At 33.9% G+C, this 23,398-nt stretch overlaps 1 protein-coding gene, 1 long non-coding RNA gene and 1 pseudogene across 2 annotated transcripts; 2 read left to right on the top strand and 1 right to left on the bottom strand.

Moving 5' to 3' along the window:
- Positions 1-498: 498 nt before the first annotated feature.
- LOC114370735 lies at positions 499-6,430 on the top strand. The gene is made up of 2 exons (XR_003657913.1): positions 499-587; positions 6,394-6,430. It is a non-coding gene; the product is annotated as an uncharacterized LOC114370735 (long non-coding RNA).
- A 4,798-nt stretch (positions 6,431-11,228) lies between these two features.
- Positions 11,229-16,426, top strand: LOC114371663 (annotated as a pseudogene).
- A 3,817-nt stretch (positions 16,427-20,243) lies between these two features.
- LOC114369514 (putative vesicle-associated membrane protein 726) lies at positions 20,244-23,176 on the bottom strand. The gene is made up of 5 exons (XM_028326748.1): positions 22,918-23,176; positions 21,937-22,078; positions 21,202-21,322; positions 21,030-21,092; positions 20,244-20,481 (listed from the first exon to the last, which is right to left on the bottom strand). The coding sequence occupies exons 1-5, from the start codon at positions 23,105-23,107 to the stop codon at positions 20,332-20,334; spliced, it is 666 nt and encodes a 221-aa protein (XP_028182549.1). The 5' UTR covers positions 23,108-23,176; the 3' UTR covers positions 20,244-20,331.
- Positions 23,177-23,398: the final 222 nt, after the last annotated feature.

Raw genomic sequence — 23,398 nt, 5'->3', positions numbered from 1 at the left:
GTATAATAAATAAGGACCTCTTTAAAACTACCAACCATAGTCATCCTTTGTTTGACTTTAGACATGGTATGGCAAGACTGAGCAATCAGAAAACCAGTACCAGTGAATTCAAAATGGAATTCAACCATGGTTTGATACATTTCTATCTACACATTGTAAGCACCCCGGCCAAGCGTCGAACCAATCTCTAGAGATAAGGAATGTATCAATCCTACTCAGGTATTACAATTATAACCCAGAGTTGTAGCCTTCTTCATTAATCCATACAACATTTAAAAATATTCAACATTCCTTAGGTTACACAAATCTCCTGCCATAAAAGTATGCACCTCTGTATATGGTTCAGCACTTGTATTATCATAAAATTTGTTTGCCAATTGAGTTAGCAATGTATGATTTTATTTATATTTTCATCAGTTGCTGATAAACGATGTATAATTTGTTGTGCTTCACAACTGTCTACACATTGTTGTGGTTTCCGTGGCTGAAATTTATGAGTTCTATATTGGACAATTCACACTTTGTTGGTTAACCCACGAGAAAACTGATAGTATTTAAAGCTTCCATTACCGCAGCCATCTATCTAGGTATGTAAGTTAATAGGAATTTTATTTGGATTGTAAGTTTGTTGTTCCATAAATTACTATTATTGTTCATAAAAAACATATGCATTGTGAGTGAACCCTAGTTTCCCGTTTGAGATTCCATACCATGATTAATACGGATAGTTTGGATTAGTTGTGGTATGGATTCTTGAATTGTCCGTTCGGACAGTTTGGGAACTCTTTTTTTTTACTTCATTCATAGTTATAGGTTAAGTGTGTTGTGGTATATTTGATTTGATTTTGGTTTATTGCGTATTGCTTTGTTCTTTGGGTGCATACTTGATTGTGGTCAATTTAGGTGACCACTTTCATTTTGTGTATTTGGAGACTAATGCGAAATGTTGCCAAAATTTCATCAAATTTAGCATAACATACTTAACTTGTACATATGAATGAAGCAAAAAAAGTTTGTTCCTGAATGGGATAGGACCTGACCTTCTGATGCAATCCTACCCCCCAACAGCATTGGATAGAAGACTCCAAGAAGATTGGGCCAAAGATGCAAGAGAAGGCCCTAGGGTTCTCATGAGCCTTAGGGTAGATTTCGGGCCCATGGGCTAAGTATGAGCCCACTTATCTTTGTACATATTAGATTAAGGTTTCATTATTTTTGGGCCTTGTATTTAGGGCTTCATAATGTAGGTAAGGTACTCTAGAAATGTAGGATTTTTCAGCCCTTGTATTTTAGGGCACCTAGACTAGTTTTTGTATTAGGGGTAGTTTTGTAATTTCACATGCATTAAGTGAATATTTGATGTGTGTGTTGGAAAATAAATTTAATTGAATTGGTAGAAGCCCAATCCAATTAAATTTTAGAGGGGGAGGTGAGCATTTGCTTGCTACACCCCATAGCCACATCATATAATCACATTTTGTGCATGTGCTTCATGCTTTACATGTCTCATGCCACCTAAGCATACTTAGTGGATAATCTTGAACTTGATCTTGAATTAGTGGGCTGAACCATAGCTAAAATTCACTAATCATAATTAGTGAAATTTTGGCTCCAAAATTTGGCTCCACAAATTCAATTTCAAATTCAAGTGAAATTTGAATAGAAATTCAAATTTCCCTCCAATTTTGTGTGACACTTAGGCTATAAATAGAGGCCTTGTGTGTGCATTTTTTTAAAACTTTGATCATTTGAATATTAACTTCATATTTCAGAGCTCTTTTAGAGCACAAAATTTTGTGCTCTTCTCTCCCTCTCCCTTCATTCATCTCCTTCTTCCTCCAAGCTCTTATCCATGGCCTCCTATGGTGGTGAGCTTCTTCTAGACTCATCTTCTCCTTGAAGTGGCGTCTCCTCTCTCTCTTCCCTCTCCATTCTGCTGCCATTTATCTTCCAAGAAGCAAAGGAATCCATTGATGAAGAAGATCCTAGGCCTACAAGCTCCGATGGAGCTTACATCATGTGGTATCAAGAGCATCTTCATCTAGGTGATGTTCTTTTGCTTCCTCTATCTTTTTGTTCGGTGAATTCTCTTTAATTCCTTGTTCTTCATCTTATTCTCCATGTATATCCTCCATTGTCTTGTGGTTTGGTGCTGCTTAGAGTAGATTCAAAAAAAATAAACCGATTAAATCTTAGATCTACACTTGTTCTTGCATTTCTATGGTTCAAATTTTGTAGATCTACTCTTCAATCTTGTTTTTGTGTTGATTTTAGGTTCTATCATTTTTCATTCATAATATTCTTGTGCTGAACCTTAGATCTAAATGTTCTTCCAAAATATTGATTAAAAAAAACACAAAAATCTAAGTGTAAATCACTTAATCCATGTTGTCTTAGAGTCATGTTTAGTCATAGTAATTGTCACATTATGTTCTAAGTTTGTGTTGAATTTTATTTTGTTGATTGAATTCTAGATACATTTGTTCATGTATTCTTGTCATTCTTAGCCTATCTTTTGAATTTTGAGTCTAGTTCATGCATGTTATTTAGTTCATAACATGTTCTAAATCAATTCCTAGAAATAGTCTTGTTCTTGAACTTTTTTTGTTTTCTAAGTTTCCTACATGATGCCTATGATGAAGTTGAGTTGTGGTGCTGAGTTGTGACTGGATTTGTGAATCAAAATAAGTCTTAAGCTCTCTTGAATTGTGTTATTCAAGATAATTGAGCATAAGCAAACACAAATTGTAACTATCAAGGCCTTAAGCAACAAAAACACTACTCTTGATTTCTAGGTTGAAATCGCTTGTGCTGGCAGCTTGAACATACGAACTTGTATAAATTACTGGGAATTGGTCACTACGTTTTTTGAGCTTAAAGTTTTACTGAATTTTCTAGACATCTGGACCAAAATTATAAAAAAAAAAAAAAACAAGCGATCTGGATTAAAGGAAAAAATAAGAAAAATCGCACAAGTTGGCAGAAAAATCAGTGTCCAGGAAAAAAAAAAGTGAAAGGAAAGTGTGCTTGTTGTTTTGGCTCAAAATTTGTTCTATAATTGGTGCCTATTTTATAACAATCCTAGTTCTGAAATTTCAATTGAAAATTATTGTGAAAACAAGTGCCAAAACTAGAGGTTTCTTGAGTCTTTTTTTTAAAGTTTTTCTACTCTACTCTAGAGCCATTCTAAGTTTCTCTTTGAGTCCTAGCTTGCTTTTTTTTGTGCTTTTCATTGCTTTAATTGTTGAATAATCCTTGGAAATTTGTCTTGTTAAAACTCTATTGGTTTAGCTTTCATTTCATTTTTTTTTTTGTCTTTGGTTATTGCTTGTCTCTTTGTTTCCTTGCTTGTGAGTTGCCATATAGGGAATTGGAAAGGAGCATTGGTGCCATATCTTGAAGAATTTGAGTAAAGAAGCAAGGGGCCAACCACCTTAAGAACTATGGGACTAAGAAGCACTCCAAATTGAGTGAAACACTAAAGAGAGAATAGCCACCACAATTGAGGACTTTGTTTTTTTGTAATTTTGTAATTGGCAATTTGTTTTGCTTTCAAATTTTGTAACAAAAAGGCCTTTCATTGGAAGTAAGTTGGGAGCCTCCAACAGGTCACCCACTTCCATTTGTGTGTAATAATTTTAGGCAATTTTCCCTTAGGATAGTGAGTGTTTTGTTGGGAACCTTAAATGAGGACATCCAAACACTTTTAGGATCCGCCTTGTTTGCATTTCTTGCACTTTAATTTCTTGCTTACTTTCATAGCTTATTTCCTTTACCCTCCATTGTCAAACCGCCTAGATAGCTTTCCTTTTACCAATTAGTTTTTACCTTATCTTTCACACCTCTTTTAGTGTTTATTTTGGCTAGTTTCAACCATAGTTTCTTTTACCTTTTTTTTTCAAACCCCCAACAAGAAAGAACCATAACTTAGGAACCAACATGATAACTTGTATCCTGAATTTGGAGCCGAACCAAGAAACCTTTGACCTGGTCTTGCTTCGGATGGCATGAACCCATTTGGTAATTTGTCCACTAATCACAGTTCATGGCCTGTGTTGCTAATGATTTACAACCTTCCTCCTTCGTTATGCATGAAGTGCAAATACATTATGTTGTCTATGATGATATTGGGTCCAAGACAGCTAGGAAACGATATTGATGTGTACCTTACTCCATTGATTGAAGACATGCGCAAGTTGTGGGTAGACAGGGTTGATGTGTATGATGCAAATCAGGGTGAGACTTTCAAGTTGCATGCGATGATATTTTGCACCATTAATGACTTTCCAGCTTATGGGAATTTGAGTGGATATAGTGTGAAAGGTCATCAGGCTTGTCCAATTTGTGAGCAAAACACAAGTTTCATCCAACTTAAACATGGGAAGAAGACAGTTTATACATGGCACCGTAGGTTTTTAAAACATTATCACCCCTATCGATGATTAAAGAAAGCATTTAATGGTAGCCAAGAGACTGACAAACCCCTGGAACCGTTAGCTCCCCATGAAGTGTATGATCGGGTGAAAGACATCGTAACTGTTTTTGGTAAGACACAACGGAAGGATCATGCTAACAAGAACATTTGGAAAAAAAGGTCAGTGTTCTTTGATCTTCCTTATTGGACCAATCTACATGTTCAGCATTGTCTCGACGTTATGCATGTGGAGAAGAATGTTTGTGATAGTTTTCTTGGCACCCTTCTTAACATCAAAGGCAAGACAAAGGATGGTCTGAAATGTCGACAGGATTTGGTCGATATGGGTATACAAGAACAATTGCATCCGCAATCACAAGGTCGGCGAACTTATTTGCCCCCAGCATGTTACACAATGTCAACTAAGGAGAAAAAACAATTTTGACATTGTCTTAAAAATGTGAAAGTCCCACAAGGATACTCTTCCAATATCAAGAGCCTTGTGTCAGTTAATGATTTAAAGTTGGTTGGCTTGAAATCTCATGATTGTCATGTGTTAATGCAACAATTGTTGCCAGCGGCTGTTCGTGGTATATTGCCTGAAAAAGTAAGGGTTGTGATCACCCGCTTGTGTTTTTTCATTAATGCAATTTGTCGTAAGGTCGTTGATCCAAAACAATTGGATGATTTAGAGAACGAGGCAGTCATTGTCCTATGTGAATTAGAAATGTATTTTCCTCCATCATTTTTTGACATCATGGTTCACTTAATTGTTCATCTTGTACGTGAGATTCGGTTGTGTGGGCCCGTGTTTTTACGATGGATGTATCCAGTTGAACGTTACATGAAGGTGTTGAAATAATGTACAAAAAATCCATATCGACCAGAGGCTAGCATTGTTGAAAGATACGTTGCAGAGGAAGCTATTGAGTTTTTTTCACAATATATAGAAACGGCTACACCAGTGGGACTTCCTCAAAGTCGTCATGACTGCACCATTCAAGGTAGGGGCACATGGGGGTTCAATGTTGTAACCATGGATCGCCAACAGCTGGCACAAGCTCATCTATATGTATTACACAACACAGCTGAGACAATCCCTTACATAGATGCTCACAAACAACATCTTAGTCGTATTCACTCAAAAATAAACATGATGAGGTTGTTGCAAGAGCACAATAGAACTTTCATACCCTGGTTTAGACAAACAATCTTCACCGATGACAGTGCTTCAAACACATTAAGATTTCTAGCTGTGGGTCCAAATATGAATGTTCCAACTTGGAAGAGATATGATATCAATTAGCATTCTTTCTACACAAAGTCCAAGGATGATAAAAGTAGTGTGCAAAACAGCGGGGTCAGTGTTGATGGTCAATTGGCACTTTTTCAGTGCTGCTGACAATAATCCCATTGAAGCTTGCATGCCTTACTATGGAGTCATTGAAGAGATTTGGGAGGTTGATTACGGTGAATTTAGAGTACCTCTTTTCAAATGTAAGTGGGTGAATGGAAACACAGGTGTGCATGAAGACAAAATGGGATTCACTTTAGTAGACCTTACAAAAGTTGGTTACAAGGACGACCCATTCATAATGGTAGCGCAAGCTCGACAGGTGTTTTATGTAGAAGATCCATGCAACTCTAGATGGACAGTGGTTTTGCAAAGGAGAACAATTTGTATCAGTCACCATGTTGATGGATCAACACTTGATGTCACTGACATGCCGCCTTTCTCCAAAGATATGCCTTCAACTACTGTTGAACAACAAGAGGATGATGTATATGCAAATCGTACTGATCATGATGAAGGTTTATGGGAGAACATTCGTACGTAACTATGTAAGCACAACCATATAAGTATTACTTAACATTTGTAACATTTGTCATGCATAAATTGCTAAGTTGTTTTGAAATTCATGCACCTTATTACATCATTGAATTTGACATATTTATTACACTTGTTTTTTTTTTCACAGGGCCATGGCAACACCACCAACGTCCCCGCCACAATCAGAAAACCCTCCAGAGGTTACTTCAAAAAGGACAAGACAATCCACAAGGCTCAAAAGTCTGACGACTAGATGCTTAGATGGCCCATGGCCAGTTGTGAACGTGAATTCGGCTACAGGTAGAGGGTCAAGGCCTCATAAAGAGAAATTTCACAGTTATTTAGGGGTTGTCGCAAGGGAAAAAGTTCCTATTGTACACGTCAATTGGAATGTTGTCCCCGATGATCTAAAGACCTTAATATGGAAAGATATTTTGGTAAGTCATTCTAAATACACTTCCATTCATGATTTTGTTGTTAATTTACTTTTAAAGGATTCATTTACCCATTGTTACATAACACCTTTTGTTGTGCAGCGCAAATTTGATATCCCTGAAGGTGAGATTGCAAAAAAGAAGGTGATGTCAACAGTTGCAACAAGATTGATGTGCCATCATTTTCTTCTATTTTCTAAACCCTTTTTGCACCATTTTACTTACTGATTGGTCTTAATTGTCAATTAATCAGGCAGTTTTATTATTTGGGCTCATTTAGCTAATTTGATGTTTTTAATCTAATTTCAGGAATTAATGAAACATTGGGCTTAATCCGGATTTTGGTTATGGACTTGAAGAGGGCAAATAAAGCAGCGCTTACCTTAGTTAATTTCTAATTAGGAAATTTCGCAATTTTATTTTATGTTGTTCAGTGTTTATTTCGTTTTGGGCCAGAGTATTGTAATAGGGCCCAGTGACTTTGAGTGACTCTTTTTAAATAGCAGCCTTAGGATTCGTGCAAGGCTATTCTGTTATGCTATTTTATTATTCAGAGCTTTTGTTTTAGGTTTTTCACGTTCTTCTGTTCTAAGGCAACTATTTTCGTTCTTAATGCAATTTTCCATTTTCTGCTTCTAATTACAATTTCGTTCTTGCTTCTTCTTCTACTTTCATTTACGTTTCTGTTTCATTTACATTTCTGTTCATTTATGTTTCTGTTCATTTACGTTTCTGCTTCATGTTTCATTTGCGTTTTCTGTTTGAATCTATGGAAGGCTAGTTTTTCTAGTGTTGTTTCCTTTTGAGGACAAAGCCCAACTCTCTTTGAGGTTTCGTTTGTAATGTGGTTTCCTGGTAGTTTTCCCTTCACCAGCTATCCCAAATTCGTGAGCATTAATCAGTGCACGCTTCGTGTTCAATTAATTGCCTCTGAGCCTAACTTGCGTTCATGCTTAATGGACAAAGGGGTAACTGGTGTATGTGGTGCCTAATCACGTATTGACAACCCTACGTTGATTTTCGCTTAGTAAATTGAAATAGGGTTGGATTAAGTGGTTGACTGTTAGGGACGAATTCTCCATAACTCAGGATAAGAGAATGGCTTCTGAATCAGAGGAAACAACCCGTTTTTAATATTAGTAGTCTCATATTCCAGTTTACTTGTTTTGCTCTTTAATCACGAAACAAACAAACCCCCCCCTAATCGTTTCTGTTACTGCGCAAGTATATTATGAACATTTGGTTTGTCATTGCTCGTTGGGAAACGACCTAGGATCACTTCCTAGTTACTGCATTTTCATGTTTATTTGATTCGGGTACGGCCTCGATCAAAGATGGAGGCAATTTAAGTCTTCATTGACTTCAAAATTTGTCTTTGCTGACAATGAAGGTTGGCAAATATCTGATCCTACGATCAAGTATGGCCTTGATCCAGAAACATGGGCAGAATTTGCAAAAAGCCACAAAACCCCTAATTGGCAGGTATGTTTAAGTATTCCTATATCTGTAATAATCGATTCAATTTTTGCTTTGATTGTTTTGTAACATATATATGACTAGTACAAGCTTTTGTTTTTAAGGGTATACGAAAGAAGGCCCAGGAAATTCAAAAATTTAATGACTGCCCGCACGTACTGTCTCGTGGAGGGTATGAACTGCTTAACAAGAAACTTATGGAGAAGAAGAGCAAGCGTCAACATGAGGAACATCCATTTACTGAAAACCCAACACTCAACGTTGACCCACCATCCCCAGTAGTAAGACACTTGAAGTGGAAGATCGCCCGCACAAAGTGGTATGGCCAAATGACGTCTGAAGTGGCACAAGAAATTGCAGACAAAATTGTGAGTTCATGTATTTTTTGGTTACTGTCATTTCCAAATAATGGTTAGCTAACCTAGTCAACTTTATTTTATTCAAATTCAACAATTGTATATCCATGTAGGATTCATTACAGGAACAAGCAACACAGGGGAGTTTTGTTCCACATGGGCGACAGGACATACTCAACACGGCCCTTGGCCGACCTGAGCATCCAGGCCGTGTTCGCGTCATAGGGACAGGTGTCACAATAAGCCAATACTTTGGCCAAGCCTCATGTGCTTCTAGCACATCCTCACCATCGATCAGCCAGCAACAGTTGGCTGAAATCATCGGTGGAATTAAGGATGACATAGGAAAGGAGGTACAGGATGAGATAAGAAAGGAGGTACAAGAAGAACACAAGCAGCAACAAGAGGCTTGGATGAGGGCAATTGAAGAAAAATAGTGGCAAAATTTGGAGATAATGAAGCAAGAGTTAAAAAAAAGCACTGAAAATAGAGCTATCTCATATTGCATCACATCAGTCAGCCCCCATTGAGGCGCCAGAAATACAAGTTTTACTTGCGTGTGTCAGCACAAAAGGTAGTTGCGCTGGACTTGATGGAAGCGAATTACTTAAAGAGATTTTCAATGTTGATGATGATCTGATGGGCTTGTTCGTAGTTGTTGGGCAAAATATTGTGCTTGCGGGCTTGGGAAAAGTGTTCGAGAATTCATCCATCATACACAATGTTCATTATGCAAATGACGTTGTTAAGGTGAATTTTGTCAGAACATACATGCCTCATACTGAGGTCCCTATTCCTACATCAGAGGTTCGGATTCTTGAGCAGGTCGTTGGCACATTCATCGCATGGCCAACACATCTTGTTCGGAAAGTAACTAATGAGGTTAGTTTTTTTCTCCTATGAATCTGTTCTATTTGTTGACATGCATAATTACATGTACACTAATTTCTATTATCATAGGTGGTCGTGGGACCCGATAAGTCACCATCGAAGTCTGTTGGAGAGCCGAACAGGTTCACTTCTGTGGCCACAGATGACCCACTAGGAGAATTGGTTAAGAAGTCATATGTGGTTTACACAAAGCCAATGGAGTTGGCATGGGACGGGGCGAAATTTGGGTTACCTAATTCCACAAATGGTTTTTTCATCACACATGCAGATGTGACTAAAATCATTTTAGGTGACAAATGTTTAAACATATTTGTACTGTAGTTGTGGATGATGTAAGTAAATCATATTATTTGAGTGGTTGTCATATGTTATTGTCCATTCCATATTTGTCTAAGAATATTGTTGATTATGTTTAAAACAGGTTTATGAATGATTGGAGTACAAGCATTGGTTTTGCTCCAGTGTATGGATTCCTTGAGCCCTAGTCTATACGCTACACAAAGGACACGCGTGAAGAATGTCAACAGTACATAGAAACGTGGGTCAAGGAATCACATCGAGAAGTCTACTTAGGACCTTACTTCAATCAGTAAGTCTATTCATGTGGTTGTTATCAATGTGTTTGCATTAGTTTGATGGTGAATTTCATGTTGTTGACTTCAGGGCACATTGGCAACTTCTTGTGTTGTGTCCACAAGAGAACATTGTAGTATGGTTCTGTTTTGTACGAAGAAAGCCTGATGTTCACATTAAGTTTGCAATGAACAAGTACTTCTCAACCTTATTCAATTTAGCATTGGTCATTAGTTGTAGTTTACTAGTCAAAACATTACATGTTAACTACAGCTTTTGTTATTTTCAAACTTAGTGCAATGAAGAAAATATGCAGTAATTTCCAAGACAAGGACAATGCACCTCCACCTCCACCTCAATGGATTGAGGCTAAGGTATACCGTAATCCCTGTATTTTTGAAAATTTGAAATAAGTCTGATGTTTCAATTGGAATGACCCAACATTTATTGAGCGCTTATATTGCATGTAGAGCCATGTACAACCCAGAGCATATGAGTGTGGATATTATGTGATGCATTGGATGTGGTGCATCGTCAGCGGCGGTTTGAAAAATGAACTCCACAACGTATGTCCTCTATTAGACTAACAAATGAATTTGTGTAGTATGAAATCGTACCTAAATGGTTGATGTACTAACTAAATTTTATTTTCTTCCCCTTTGTAGTTTTTTTCTGATGGAACACCATTAGACACTGACATCATGACGACACTACGCAAGAAATGGGCAGCCTATTTTCTAGAAGTTGGAAAATGGATGTAAATTAGACAAATTTAGATGGCATAGGAACATTAAGCACCTTTTCATTGATTAAGACACATCATTATGTCTGGTCATGACTTTTAATTCGGCATCGTTACATGATTATGTGACTTGTTTACGTTATTACTGTGCACTGCTTTTGGGTTGCGTTTTGTATTGGTCCCAATATAGGATCAGTTTTTTGTTGTGCAACTCTAATTGTATGCAGGTCAGTGTTCGACATGTTCCTGCTTGGGTCCTTCACTCCGCCGCAACCTTCTTATACCTTGGTCCTTCACTCCGCCGCAAGCTTGTCATTGTCTGTGTAGGTCTACATAGGCAGCCACAAGGTTGGTGTTCACTCCAGCGGTCGTGCAGTAAGTACTCAGGTGCAAGTTTGTTGTTTGTGTTGTCATCGATAAAATTGGTTTGATTGAATAATTGATCTTCCTGTCCAACCTTCAAGCCCCTCAGTCTCACACTTTTCAAGTTACATCACTATCAATGAAAACCATGGAAGGGCCCTTTTCTACTGGTTCTTTGAAGCTCAATCTGAACCATCCAAGAAGCCTCTCCTTCTCTGGCTCAATGGAGGTATGTGATTGTTTTTTATCAAGGTTGTCACACGTCAACCGCCATTCTCATATTATTACATACTTTTCCACTTTACAACTAAGGTTATAACTAGATTAGAGATCCTATTATATTGATATCATTTCATTTGATTAATTTGTTTGCTTGGAAGGACTCGGATGCTCCTCTATTGGGTATGGTGCAGTTGTTGAGATTGGACCTCTTATAGTCAACAAAAATGGGGAAGGACTACATTTCAACACACACTCCTGGATTCGAGGTTTGTACATAGTACATTTGTATATTATTTCCATCTTTGGACTTTGTAGTATGTTCTTTTTTTGACAATCAATTGTTATACAGTTTATGTTATGACTGTGCTAATAAGTATTAAGAAAGGGAGAGATTGAGGATTTATTTTGCTTACTCAAAAATTTGAAAACCTTGTAGAAGCAAATTTGTTATTTGTGGAGTCACCTGTGGGAGTTGGATTTTCATATACTAACACATCTTCTGATCTCACCATATTAGAGGATAATATTGTGGGTGAGTTTCCTTTACAGAATCCCAACCTCATCTAATTTTGTTGAATCATTAAAGTGGCCATATTTGACAAACTACTTGAATCAGCTAAGGAGTCATCAGAATAAAGATGGTTTTGCTTCAGTATCAGGCATTCTGAAGTACTCATACAAGTACATTTCTCTCTTGAGCATGAGCCCTACTCTTTCTTTCTTTCTTTCTTCCAAAATGTTTTGTTTTTGGATAGCTACTATTAGGATTTAAATCGTATACTTGTTGCATTAAAGAAGTGTTGATTACTTGATTTGTGGAAATGTGATGTTTTTTATGTCCTTTTATGATGAAGTTCCATTGTATGTAAGAGCAACCACCTTGCAAAACTTTATTTACATTGCATGTTATTTTGGAAGAAAAAAGAGAAAATAGGACTTGGGATATCTTAGATTAAAAAAAAAGCATCCAAGGACATCAATATTTGCAATGGGCTATCTGACATTTTACATGTTATAGAGAAATTCAAAAGGCTACACAAAACTTCACAAATGCATTGGGAGAAGGATCCTTTGGCACATTTTATAAAGCCATGATGCCTACAGGAGAGGTGGTAGCTGTGAAGATGCTTGGACCCAATTCAAAACAAGGGGAGAAAGAATTTCAAACAGAAGTATTTGCTAACAACTTTTTACTTTGTTTTTTGGGTTATTGAAAAGATCTTCACAAAGGATTACTTTAATACAAGGTTTGTGGGATGCGGAAATTTTCTTTTCTTTTGGAACTTCACTTGTGATTTATATACCATATACATTAAATAGTCTGATGTTCATACTTTAACCCAAGTTTACTCATTTCCCAAAAGGTATGGTATGGTGTGCTGGTTGATTTGAAGTTTTGAATTCTGTTTTGAAACATACATTCCTAAAAATGACCTAAAAATTTATTTAGTTTATATTTGCATTCTACATATGGTCATCATCATTGGCACATAAAATCCTACTGAGGCAATAAGTTCCTTTATTTGCCAGATGATATAATTAATTAAAACAGTGGGATACCACTTATTTCTACTGGGTTTCACTTAATGTAATAATATTGGTTCTTATTGGGGCCACTCCAAGTATTACTCCATGAATTTAACATTAATCACCACTTATTTCCACTGTGTTTTTAATGAGATGTTGATCCAGGTGCTTCTGCTTGGAAGACTGCATCATCGGAATCTTGTAAATTTGTTAGGATACTGCATAAATAAAGGATAGTTTATGCTGGTTTACGAGTTCATGAGTAATGGAATTTTACAAAACCTTTTATATGGTAAGCAGAAGATCTTTCACGTTCGTCTTAGGATTTTTTTTATGTGATAGTTATATATCAAGACTTGCATGATAATCTCACCAAACAGACAGGAAGATCTTGCTTTCTTTTACATGTTTTTAGTAGTCCATAATTATTAGTATATGTAATGTATTTTTCATCTTTTCCATGTATAAGACACAACAAAGGAATTTTTCTTTATATTTGAAGTTTTAACCCTTTAATCTTATACATAAAGTTGTCTTTAATATCTATTGAGAATAGTTGGTGGTATGCATGCATGTAGGTGAAGAAAAGGAACTGAGTTGGGATGAAAGGCTGTAAATTGTTGTTGATATTTCACACGGAATACAATACCTTCATGAAGGGGTATGTTTAATGTTATATTTTCTCTTATTCTATATGAAAGTGTCCTTGGTTAACATGAATATGCATGGAACAGGCAGTCCCACCCGTTGTTCATCGTGATTTGAAATCTGCTAATATATTGCTTGATCACTCAATGAGAGCTAAGGTAAGCCTTTTCCTACTATCATTTTTTTATAAACAGTTTTTTTATTCATTTTCTAAGGTTTTGATATGGTATCAACTCAAACACTCCTGAAATTTCTGGAATTTCCTTAATTACATGAATGGACAGTATTCCCTAATTATACCAAATATCTCAATGATATTTCCTTCACTATCTCAACACTCATTCAAAATGAAGGCTGAAGCTTATTAAGCTTTAGGCGTGTTATAATTAAATCCTTTTTTTATTTATGAAAACAAACAAATCCTTAACTAGGTTGGGGTAAAAATAGTCTAGATTCTAAGCACAACCACAAAACAACTAGGGTTGACCCAAGAAACCAAGCATAGCCACCAAACAAGATGAGTACAACAAACCCCAAACAAGAAGAGGGTTGCAACAAATCAAACATAGAGTAGTCAAACAAGAAGAGAGGTGTAACAAACCAATAGCAACTTTCAAGTAAGAAGAGAGGGGCGCAACAAACGAATCACAGCTACTAAACTAGAAGAGGGGAAAAGCAAACCAACTGCAGCCGCCAAACAATATGAGGGGTGCGAAGCACAGTCATCTAACAACAGGTCCCTAAAAAATCAAGGGAAGCTGCCAAACAAGAAAAGGGACATAACAAAACATGCGCAGCCACCAAAGAAGAGGGATGCAAGCTTGGTCGCTAAACTAGAAGAGGAGTGCAGTTAACCAAATGCAGTTGACAAATAAGAAGGGAAATGCAACACATTCCAAGTGCAGCATCCAAACTAGAAGAGGATCATAGCAAACTGAGCATAACCGCAGTCACAAAACACAGCAAAGAGGGGCAAAACAAACCAAACACAATCGTCTAAGAGAAAGAAGGGTGAATCTGCCAATTAGAAACAAAGCAAAACTAAGGATGCAACTAAAAATCCAAACAGAGAAAACATGTTGGAGGAGACACACCAAACAAATAAAATCATTATCTTTAGGAACGTAACAGGGAAATAATAACCAACAAATCTTTGGGGATGGTTAGTATTTAACTTCACCATGATATACCTCTGTCACATAGTATATTATTGGCTGGCATAACCATATTTTCAGTGTCCATATTTTCCAGGTCACTGTATCCCTCAGCTTGTAGAGTTAATCTTTGATCGAAACAAAGATGGGAGCAAATACCCCTTTATTAATCTTAAAGGTTTTATTGTAGGTAAACACTCTAATTAGGAAGGGGAAAAAAAAGGATAAAATTTAGATGTAGTTCTTCACATGTTTTTGGCTTTATTCTCTAATCAAAAATCAAAGTTTTATCTTAGTAATTCCCACCATCTAATAATTTTCATAACTGATACATATGGTTGTTTAGCTTTAAGATATAAAGAATGTGCATTAAATGAAATGAGGGATTACAGCTTGCTTTCAGCGAAAGTGTCACGTACTCATGTGCCCTATATGTAGGGATTATGCCCTTTATCGTGATTTCCTTTTTGGAATCATCATTCTTATATCATGACTCGCATTAATTAGGCTTTGTTTCCATTTGTTGGCCATAAAGAATTTTTACTCACATATGAAAAAAATAGTATAGTACATCAAAAACTTAAAGATAGAATTTTTGGTTATTTCAATTTCATGTTTTATTTATTTTTTAATTAATTTTGTTTTTGGTACACTAGAGACGTAGATGGAAGAGTGCCGATGATAGGAACACGATATTGCGTTGAGGCTCTGGGATTACCTTTAAAGTCAAGGAGGCGAACTTGGTACCGTGATAATCAGGTTCATGTCGTTAATCTTCCTAATTTAAGAACCATTTTTTAATAATTATAACATAATTTAATTTTGAAAGTTATAATCTTATTTTGTAAGTATGTTAATATATTTAATATCTCAGGGTATAATAATCTTTTATGTACTTTCTATTGAAAGAAAATTTAAGAACCATTTCTTGTTGTTGTCTGTGTGCATTTGTCATCCTAGCAATTTATCTCTGCCTTGGGCTGTTCAATATTTCTTCCACTTCAACAAACCAATCAGTTATTTCCTGCCAGTGTAGGAAATAGAGAGTTTCAATCTAATTTTTGCATCTACGGCTTCTATGGTAACTTGTACAAGCTCTTACATGACCTAGGTAAAAGCTGTTGGTGAGATTTTGTAATCACAGGTGGAATTGGGCTGAACATGTGGTTATCTTTTATAAAGTATTAAAAAATATATGCATAAACACAAGTTTGATATCTCTTTAAATGTTCTTCTTATCCTTGTGGAAAATTGAGATTTTGGTTGGTCTATCGTATCTGTGGATATTTATGGCATAATTTTAGATACTCTTTTCTCCTCTCTTTCACTATGATTGAATGTTCTGTATTACTACCTGAGTGGCTGGGACCACTATATAGTCATGTCAATTTTATAAATATTATGAACATTACATTGAAATTTACTCTCTAATTCATACTGAACAACATTATCAAGGACCACTTTTAGTGGCATCTGGGTATTGTCACTGTTATTATTGGCATACTTAGTGCATCTTACATTGAGTTGTGTTTTCTTGTGCCGCCTAGTTGTGGTGGGATATATTATGAGAGATATCAAACTTGTTTTGGTGCACATTACTGCTTTGACTTTGTGCAGCCAAAGTGTTTGCTGAAAATATATTAGCTTACTATGCATTTTTTTATATTCCTATCATGTTATACTTACAATCTATACAACATGCAGGGGTCCTAAGACAATGCATTTTGTCAGGGATTCCATTCCTGCCACTGCAATTGAAACTGGAGGTGTAGCACCTACACAGACTGTTGGTTAGGAAATTAGACATATTCAAAATATTTTGTTGAATTTCATTATATTTGTATTGTATTACATATAGCTTCTTGTATTTATTCATTATATTTGTATTGTATTACATATAAGCAATGTAGCTTCTTGTACTTGTTCATCTTCTAATTTAATAGCTGAAATTTGACATGGGTTTATAAATTTCGCAAAAATAATAAAAAAAAAGCCTCATTCTACATCGGTTCACTGATAAACAATGTAGAAAATCTCCTCATTCTACATCGGTTGACTAATAACCGATGGAAAAACCCTTCCAATTCTATATCGGTTGACTAATAACCGATGTAGAAACCATCCCCATTCTACATCGATTGATTGATAACCGATGTAGAAATAGTACCCATTTTACATCGGTTTCGCCACTAGAACCAATGTAGAAAACTCACATTCTACATCGGTTGTACATCTACAACTGATGTAGAACAATCCCCATTCTAAGACGGGTCTAGCACCATGCCCGTCTTCGTACCAATGCCATTCAAAGACGGTTCTTGAACCAATGTTGTTATTCAACGACAAGGGTCTATCACCACGTGTCATAACCGATGTAGAAAGACCATTAGAATCGATGTAGAAGACCTTTTTTTTAGTAGTGTCCTTCTAATACGGTTCTTAGTTAAGAATCATCTTAGAAGGATAACATTCTAATACGGTTCCTAACTAAGAACCGTCTTAAAAAGATGATTTTTCTAAGATAATTTTTAAGGAACCGTCGTCGAAATTGAAGGTTTTCCACGACGTTGCCTTCAAAGATGATTTTGAAACCATCTTTGAATGTGACTAAGAACCATCATGGAATGGCCTTTCTCCACTAATGGTGGGAAAACACATTTTTTAAGACAAGTTTTTAAAAATCATCTTTAAAATCTTGTTTTTAACATTGATTTTTCAAAAACTGATGTCGTAAAGTATTTTCAAAGAAGGTTTTGAGAAAACCACCTTTAAAAAATTACAATTATTTATAAAAAATATCACCGTTTTACTTATGACATCGATTTTTATACGACCATCATTAAACCAATGCCGTAAAAGGTCTTTTTTCCAATAGTGAGGCTTGATGGTCGGTGGGAGGCTTGATCTGGGTGGATATAGTGGTGTTGACTGTTGTTATGATGTCTAGGGAGGAAGGAGGTGGCGATATAGTGACAGTGAATAAATTGAATTATTAGCAAAATTAGTTTTCATATTAATTACATCCATAAATTGATTAAATATTATTTTATTTCAGAAAATAGATGCTATATTAAATTATTTTTGTAAATAATTATTCATTTTAAATTAATCTACCATTTTGAATTTTAGTCTGGATTAAAATAAATTTAAAATCACTTTTTTTTTAAATTAAATTATTCTCATAAATATTCATCCATTTAAATAAATTTATTTTGGTAAATAAATGTCATATTAAGTTAAACATGCTTACATGAAAGAAATCAGAGGTAAAAAATACATAATTTATAGGAAAATAATAATAATATGCATGATTAACTTACATTTTGGTTCATGAGAACCATCTCAATAGAGTAGATAATTTTTTCGTTTATTTGTTCATGATTCTTCAAAGTCTGATGACTCTGACAAGTGACAATCAAATTTCATGTCTCTCTTGACATATTAACGTTAGAAAGATTGTCACATTTAGGTGTCATTTAGTTGAGGGTGTATATAAAGACAAAAGTTTAAATCGAAAATGCAAAGAAAATTTGTGTGCTTCTTAATACTATTAGTGTGTTTAAATAACATTAAATACGGGTTAGGCGAAATTAATTTCTGAAAAAACTAATTAAATTTATTTCAAAATTTTCGTTATTTCCTTTACCAACATTAAATATTTTGGTAACTTCGGTCATTCAATAATTACTTATTTGATTATTGTTTCAAATAGTTGTCGAAAATAAATGTTATTTATTTGTTTCCTAAATAATTTTATTTAGGTGCCATTATAGTTGAGGATCACGATTGGCCAGATTGGTACATCACCAGCCAAATTCAGACTCTCAAGTCTCATCATTCAGCACCTCTCCAAGGCTGTTAGGTACATCTGTTGGTCTTCACCTCCTATGGATTCTATCAAAGTCAATACGGATGGGAGTTCCTTCGGCAACCCAGGAAATTAGGGTTTTGGAGGTCTTATTAGTGATGCTTGTGGCAACTGGATTGTGGTTTTTGTGGTTTGTCTACCAACATCAATGCTGAATTGTTTGGGATATACCAAGGTCTTCTTCTAGCTTGGAACAATGGTTATAACAATGTTATCTGCATGGTGCTTTTTACTCAGACACCTTTTCTGTTTGGGACTCTCCTCCGTCCAGCCTCACCTTGCTGCTTTTTTTGGCTGATTCCTCTGGAGTTTCCATTGCTAGATCCTAGTTTTGTTTTCTGCTTGCTTTCTTGTATTTCTTACATGATAAAAAAAACAATAGAGGGTAAGATAACCAGAAAATAGAGTAAGAAATTATTGGAGTCAACAATTAATTATCTTTGTTGTTTTTAATTTACCGTTCCTAAAATAATCTGGCATTAAATTGTTGGTTATAAATTGATTGATTCAATTTTTAATATCAAGATTGTTTAAAATAAGTTATATAATAATTAAATATTTGCTAAAAGATGATTGGTTAGATTGTTTAGAAATTGATTGATTCAATTTTTTAATATCAAGATTGTTTTAAATAATTTATAGAATAATTAAATATTTTAATAATATAATGTGAAAAAAATGATTGAGAATCATATCACGTTTTATTATAACGTAATGTGAAGAAAAAAAATGATAGAGGGTCACATATATAGATTTTATGTGAAAAAATTGTAGTTTTTTTAGTAAAAAATTAATTGAAAATACCTTTATTAACAGAGGATCACGCTTTAAATAGTTGTCGAGATTAAAGAATATTTTATTTTAGAATACCATGATGTTTTTCTTTAAATAGATAGGATTATTTCATTTCATTATGTAAATATATATGGGTAACAATACAAGAATATATGTAATAAAAAAAAAACAAAAGAGCTAACATAATATCGTGAAACTCTAATTAAGTTATGAATCTATGAGTCACATAATTGACTTGCGTCTTAATAAAACTCATCTTAGAGTTTTTAATAGCATAGAAAACTTTTTTATGTCTTCAATTTTCACAGTACAATGGAATTCTAAAAATGCTGTAATTTGGGAGTTCAAATGATCTAACAGTTTTGCAATCAACCTGCATAATCACTTTTTGGAGACCAAGCTATTTTATACCATGATTTTTTTATCAATTCAGAAAAAAAACATGATATTTTAATCATTAATTATTTTAAATATTATTACGTTTTTAAAAATGACAATTGTAATTGTATCTTAAAAATTATTTAATTGATAATAATAAGAATTTGAACTTTAATTTTTTTAATAATTAATTGTATCTTAATGCCATTCAAATACTGGTGGCATATGATGCTTGATATTGTGACATGTGGCATATCATTTTTTTAGGATAGCATATCATGTTTGTATGATTGATATTTGACATTTCAAGTTTTTTAAGGGATTGACTTGTATAGATATAGAATAGAATATAGATAGATATAGATGAGTAGATTAAAATAAAAGTTCAGAATTTTAAAGATAATAATTGCATAAAATTAATACCACACTAGTTTAGTTTACAATGAAAACCTAGAGGACTTCTCCTATTCTTAAAGATAATATTGTGACATGTACATATTACAGTTAGCAAATATTAGACAAATATATCTACGACACAGCCCACTCATGGTGAATCATATAATTAACTAAAAAAATGGTTAACAATGAGATTAATAATAGGCACAAATGTAACATAAGAAATTAATCTTGCAAAATAGATCAAAGAGAAGAAGAAAAATCTAATGTAAGCAGCTGAAGCCACGGCATATAGACATAAACATGATCAAAATTAATGCTACGGCAATACCGAAAACAATCAATTTCATCTTCATATTTTGAACCCACATCTTCCTTTTCACCTTTGTGCCCTGTGTTCTAAAGTCTTGTGCCTGCAACGTAACAAGCAAGTTATAAAGATACGTCAAGTGGTTTATTAAACAGAGCTGAATGATGCACTATGTCAACACAAAAAGGTTTTGATGTATTTTTGGTTCTTCATATATATATATATATATATATATATATATATATATATATATATATATATATATATATATATATATATATATATATATATTATTATTACTTTAGTGTTTTAAAAGTTATTTTTTAAAAATATTTTATAGTATTTAATTTTTTATGTTAGTCTCTATCATTATTTTATCACTTTTAACTGATGAGATCATTACTCAGACATTAAAATAAAAAATAGAAAATATTAATAAAGACTAAACTAAAAATTATATAAAATAACAAGTCATCGCATAACAAGTTGAAATAGAAATTAAAAACAATTAACTAATGATGTCAGCATATACTAACACCAAAAATTTAAATAATGTAAGAAATATTTAACAAAAAAATAAAAAAAAATGAACAAAAAGTCGTGTAAATTAGATTAAAAATATATCTAAAAGAATAAAGAAGAAAATGAAACCTGTGACCGAAGGTTGTCAGTCTTATCCACGAGCAGCTCAATCTTTTCTCCACGATCAAGAACCTACGAGAAAATGTAAATTTTCAATCCAAATTAGTACTATATATTTGATGGATGATGGCATCGACTCTGTTAAAGACCTCTAAACAATGTCATTTTGTATAGGTCTTACCTTTTCAATGTTTTCCATCATAACACCCTTGACTTCAGAAACTTGAGCCTTCACTTTGGCAAGCTTGTTGATTTCTTCAGGATGATCAACACAATATTGCATTTGCTGCTTCAATTTTGGCCTGCAGATTTCACAAATAATACATTTACTATGCTTATTTGGTAGGTTTAAATTTTCATTTTTTTAAGGGAGGTATAATTTTTTATTAAAAGTCATTGTATTTTTTTAGAATTTTATTTTATGTGAGGTCAACTTAAGTTTTTTATTTTACACAAATGTAATTTATTTTATTGCCATATTATCCAATTCATTAATTTGATTTAGCAACACACTGAATTTCTATAAGTGTTAATATTTAGCAACATATTCTCTAGCACATCTTTTATATCACACATTTTATTATAGATTAAAATTTATTAAAAACTAAAAAATTAAAAGAAAAATAACTCATTAAATAAGAAGTGAGACTAAAAAAAATTGTGATTTTTAATAAATTTTAATCAATCTTAAATAATATATTTAAATGAGTGTGTTAGGAAGTATGATGTTAATATTTTAACAATAATACTATAAAAAGTTAATTAAACTCTTGTAATTGAACTAAAAATAATAATTGAATGAGTGGCTTAAAACTAAAGTTATAGTTTACAGTTCTAATAACATTTTGTAGAACAAGTTTGTGTGTGTGTTTATATATATATATTTATCACAGAAATTTGGTATAAAATGGGATACCCAAATTCTCTGTTTAGGCTATTTGCTGAAGCAGTTGCAGCTTTGCCACCACCATATTTTTGGGTGAATTCATCCTTGGTACGCTCTAGAAAAGCAATGGGAAGTTGTCTACCAGCAGATTCAATAGCGACCACACAGTAGGCTACAACATCCAAAATAAACCAAATATTTTATAACAAAATCCATCGAAGCTAATTATGAAACATTGATCCATGTAGAATTTGATTAAATTTTCATTCCCTTTAAAATTAAAGTAAATAGTGTTGGTTCGAATCACCTATCCAAGAGAAAGAAATAGAAATCACCAAGAAATAAGGCAACACTGAACCAAAACCAAGAAACCCAGAATGTGCAACAATCAAGTAACACAAAATCCTAAAGCAAGAATGTAAGAGCAAGACTTTTTTTTACCATTTTGGGTATTTTTAAAGAACATAATATCACTTTGGGGGGTTTCATATTTTTTGTAACCGAGGTTTAGTTTTGGTTTTTTTTTTAGCATCAATTTAGATAATACTAAATAATATTCAACATCATACTCAATCAATTGAGTTAAAATTCATTAGTGGAAGCATCATTATATCAATATCATTTTCCTTCAAATATATATATATATATATATATATATATATATATATATATATGAACCATCTTGGATGTTTAGGTTGCACACGAAAACATATATCCTTTAAATGATTCTTCAAGTATTGAGTTGCCTACATTAATCTCTTATTTGTTTTTTTAGTAGAAAGAAAAAAAAATTTCCACTTTTTATGCATATATTTGAGATTTAAGATCCATGAGAAAATTATCATCTAAATCTAGATCGGGAAAGAGACAATTATTTTTCACAATTCAAATAAAAAATGAGTATAAACAAAAACGGGAAATTGCAAGATCTATACCAAAATAGATTTAATCATAATGAGATTATGCACGGTCAACTTAATATGATGCAAAATCCAAATATGCATGACGTACTGACTCCATTTTCAACGAGATAATTGAAAGTGTGGCCATCACAATTGTAGGTGAATCTGTTGTTGGAAGAAGGAAGCTTTTGGAGGCATTGAGAGGCAATGGTTTTGAAGTTTCCAGAAAATTCGCTATACTCAGCAAGAATCATGGTGCCACGGGCCACAAAGCTATAGATCAAAGATTGTTGCCCCATCTTCAAAAACTATGAAACAAATTATGGATCTCAATATACCTAGAGAATGAAGAGAGGGGCTGAATGAGCCAGAGAGAAAAATGGGTAGGAATGGAGAAGAAAATGGTTGATTTGGGTCGAAGGAGTTTTGGTTTGGATATCTCCAATGCTTGTAACCCCCGAAAAAACAGCTACATACTTAGGCTATTGATATTAGTGTTATGCAACAATTTTGAATCACATTCTGCCACATCTCCTAATTTTTCTCAAGTCATAATTAAAGTTTTGTGTGGGTCGTTTTATTTTTTGACA

Source organism: Glycine soja, chromosome 10, assembly GCF_004193775.1.
Source record: "Glycine soja cultivar W05 chromosome 10, ASM419377v2, whole genome shotgun sequence".
NCBI lineage: Eukaryota > Viridiplantae > Streptophyta > Magnoliopsida > Fabales > Fabaceae > Glycine > Glycine soja.
The sequence above is the reverse complement of the archived record's forward strand: the minus strand, read 5'-3'. Positions and strand labels throughout refer to the sequence as shown.

Coding starts and splice junctions, on each gene's coding strand:
- LOC114369514 (XM_028326748.1), bottom strand. CDS start 23,107: ATGGGGCAACAATCTTTGATCTATAGCTTTGTGGCCCGTGGCACCATG. Junction 22,079..22,917: donor TCTCGTTGAAAATGGAGTCA/GTACGTCATGCA, acceptor TGGATGTTGTAG/CCTACTGTGTGGTCGCTATT. Junction 21,093..21,201: donor TGATGGAAAACATTGAAAAG/GTAAGACCTATA, acceptor ATTTTCTCGTAG/GTTCTTGATCGTGGAGAAAA.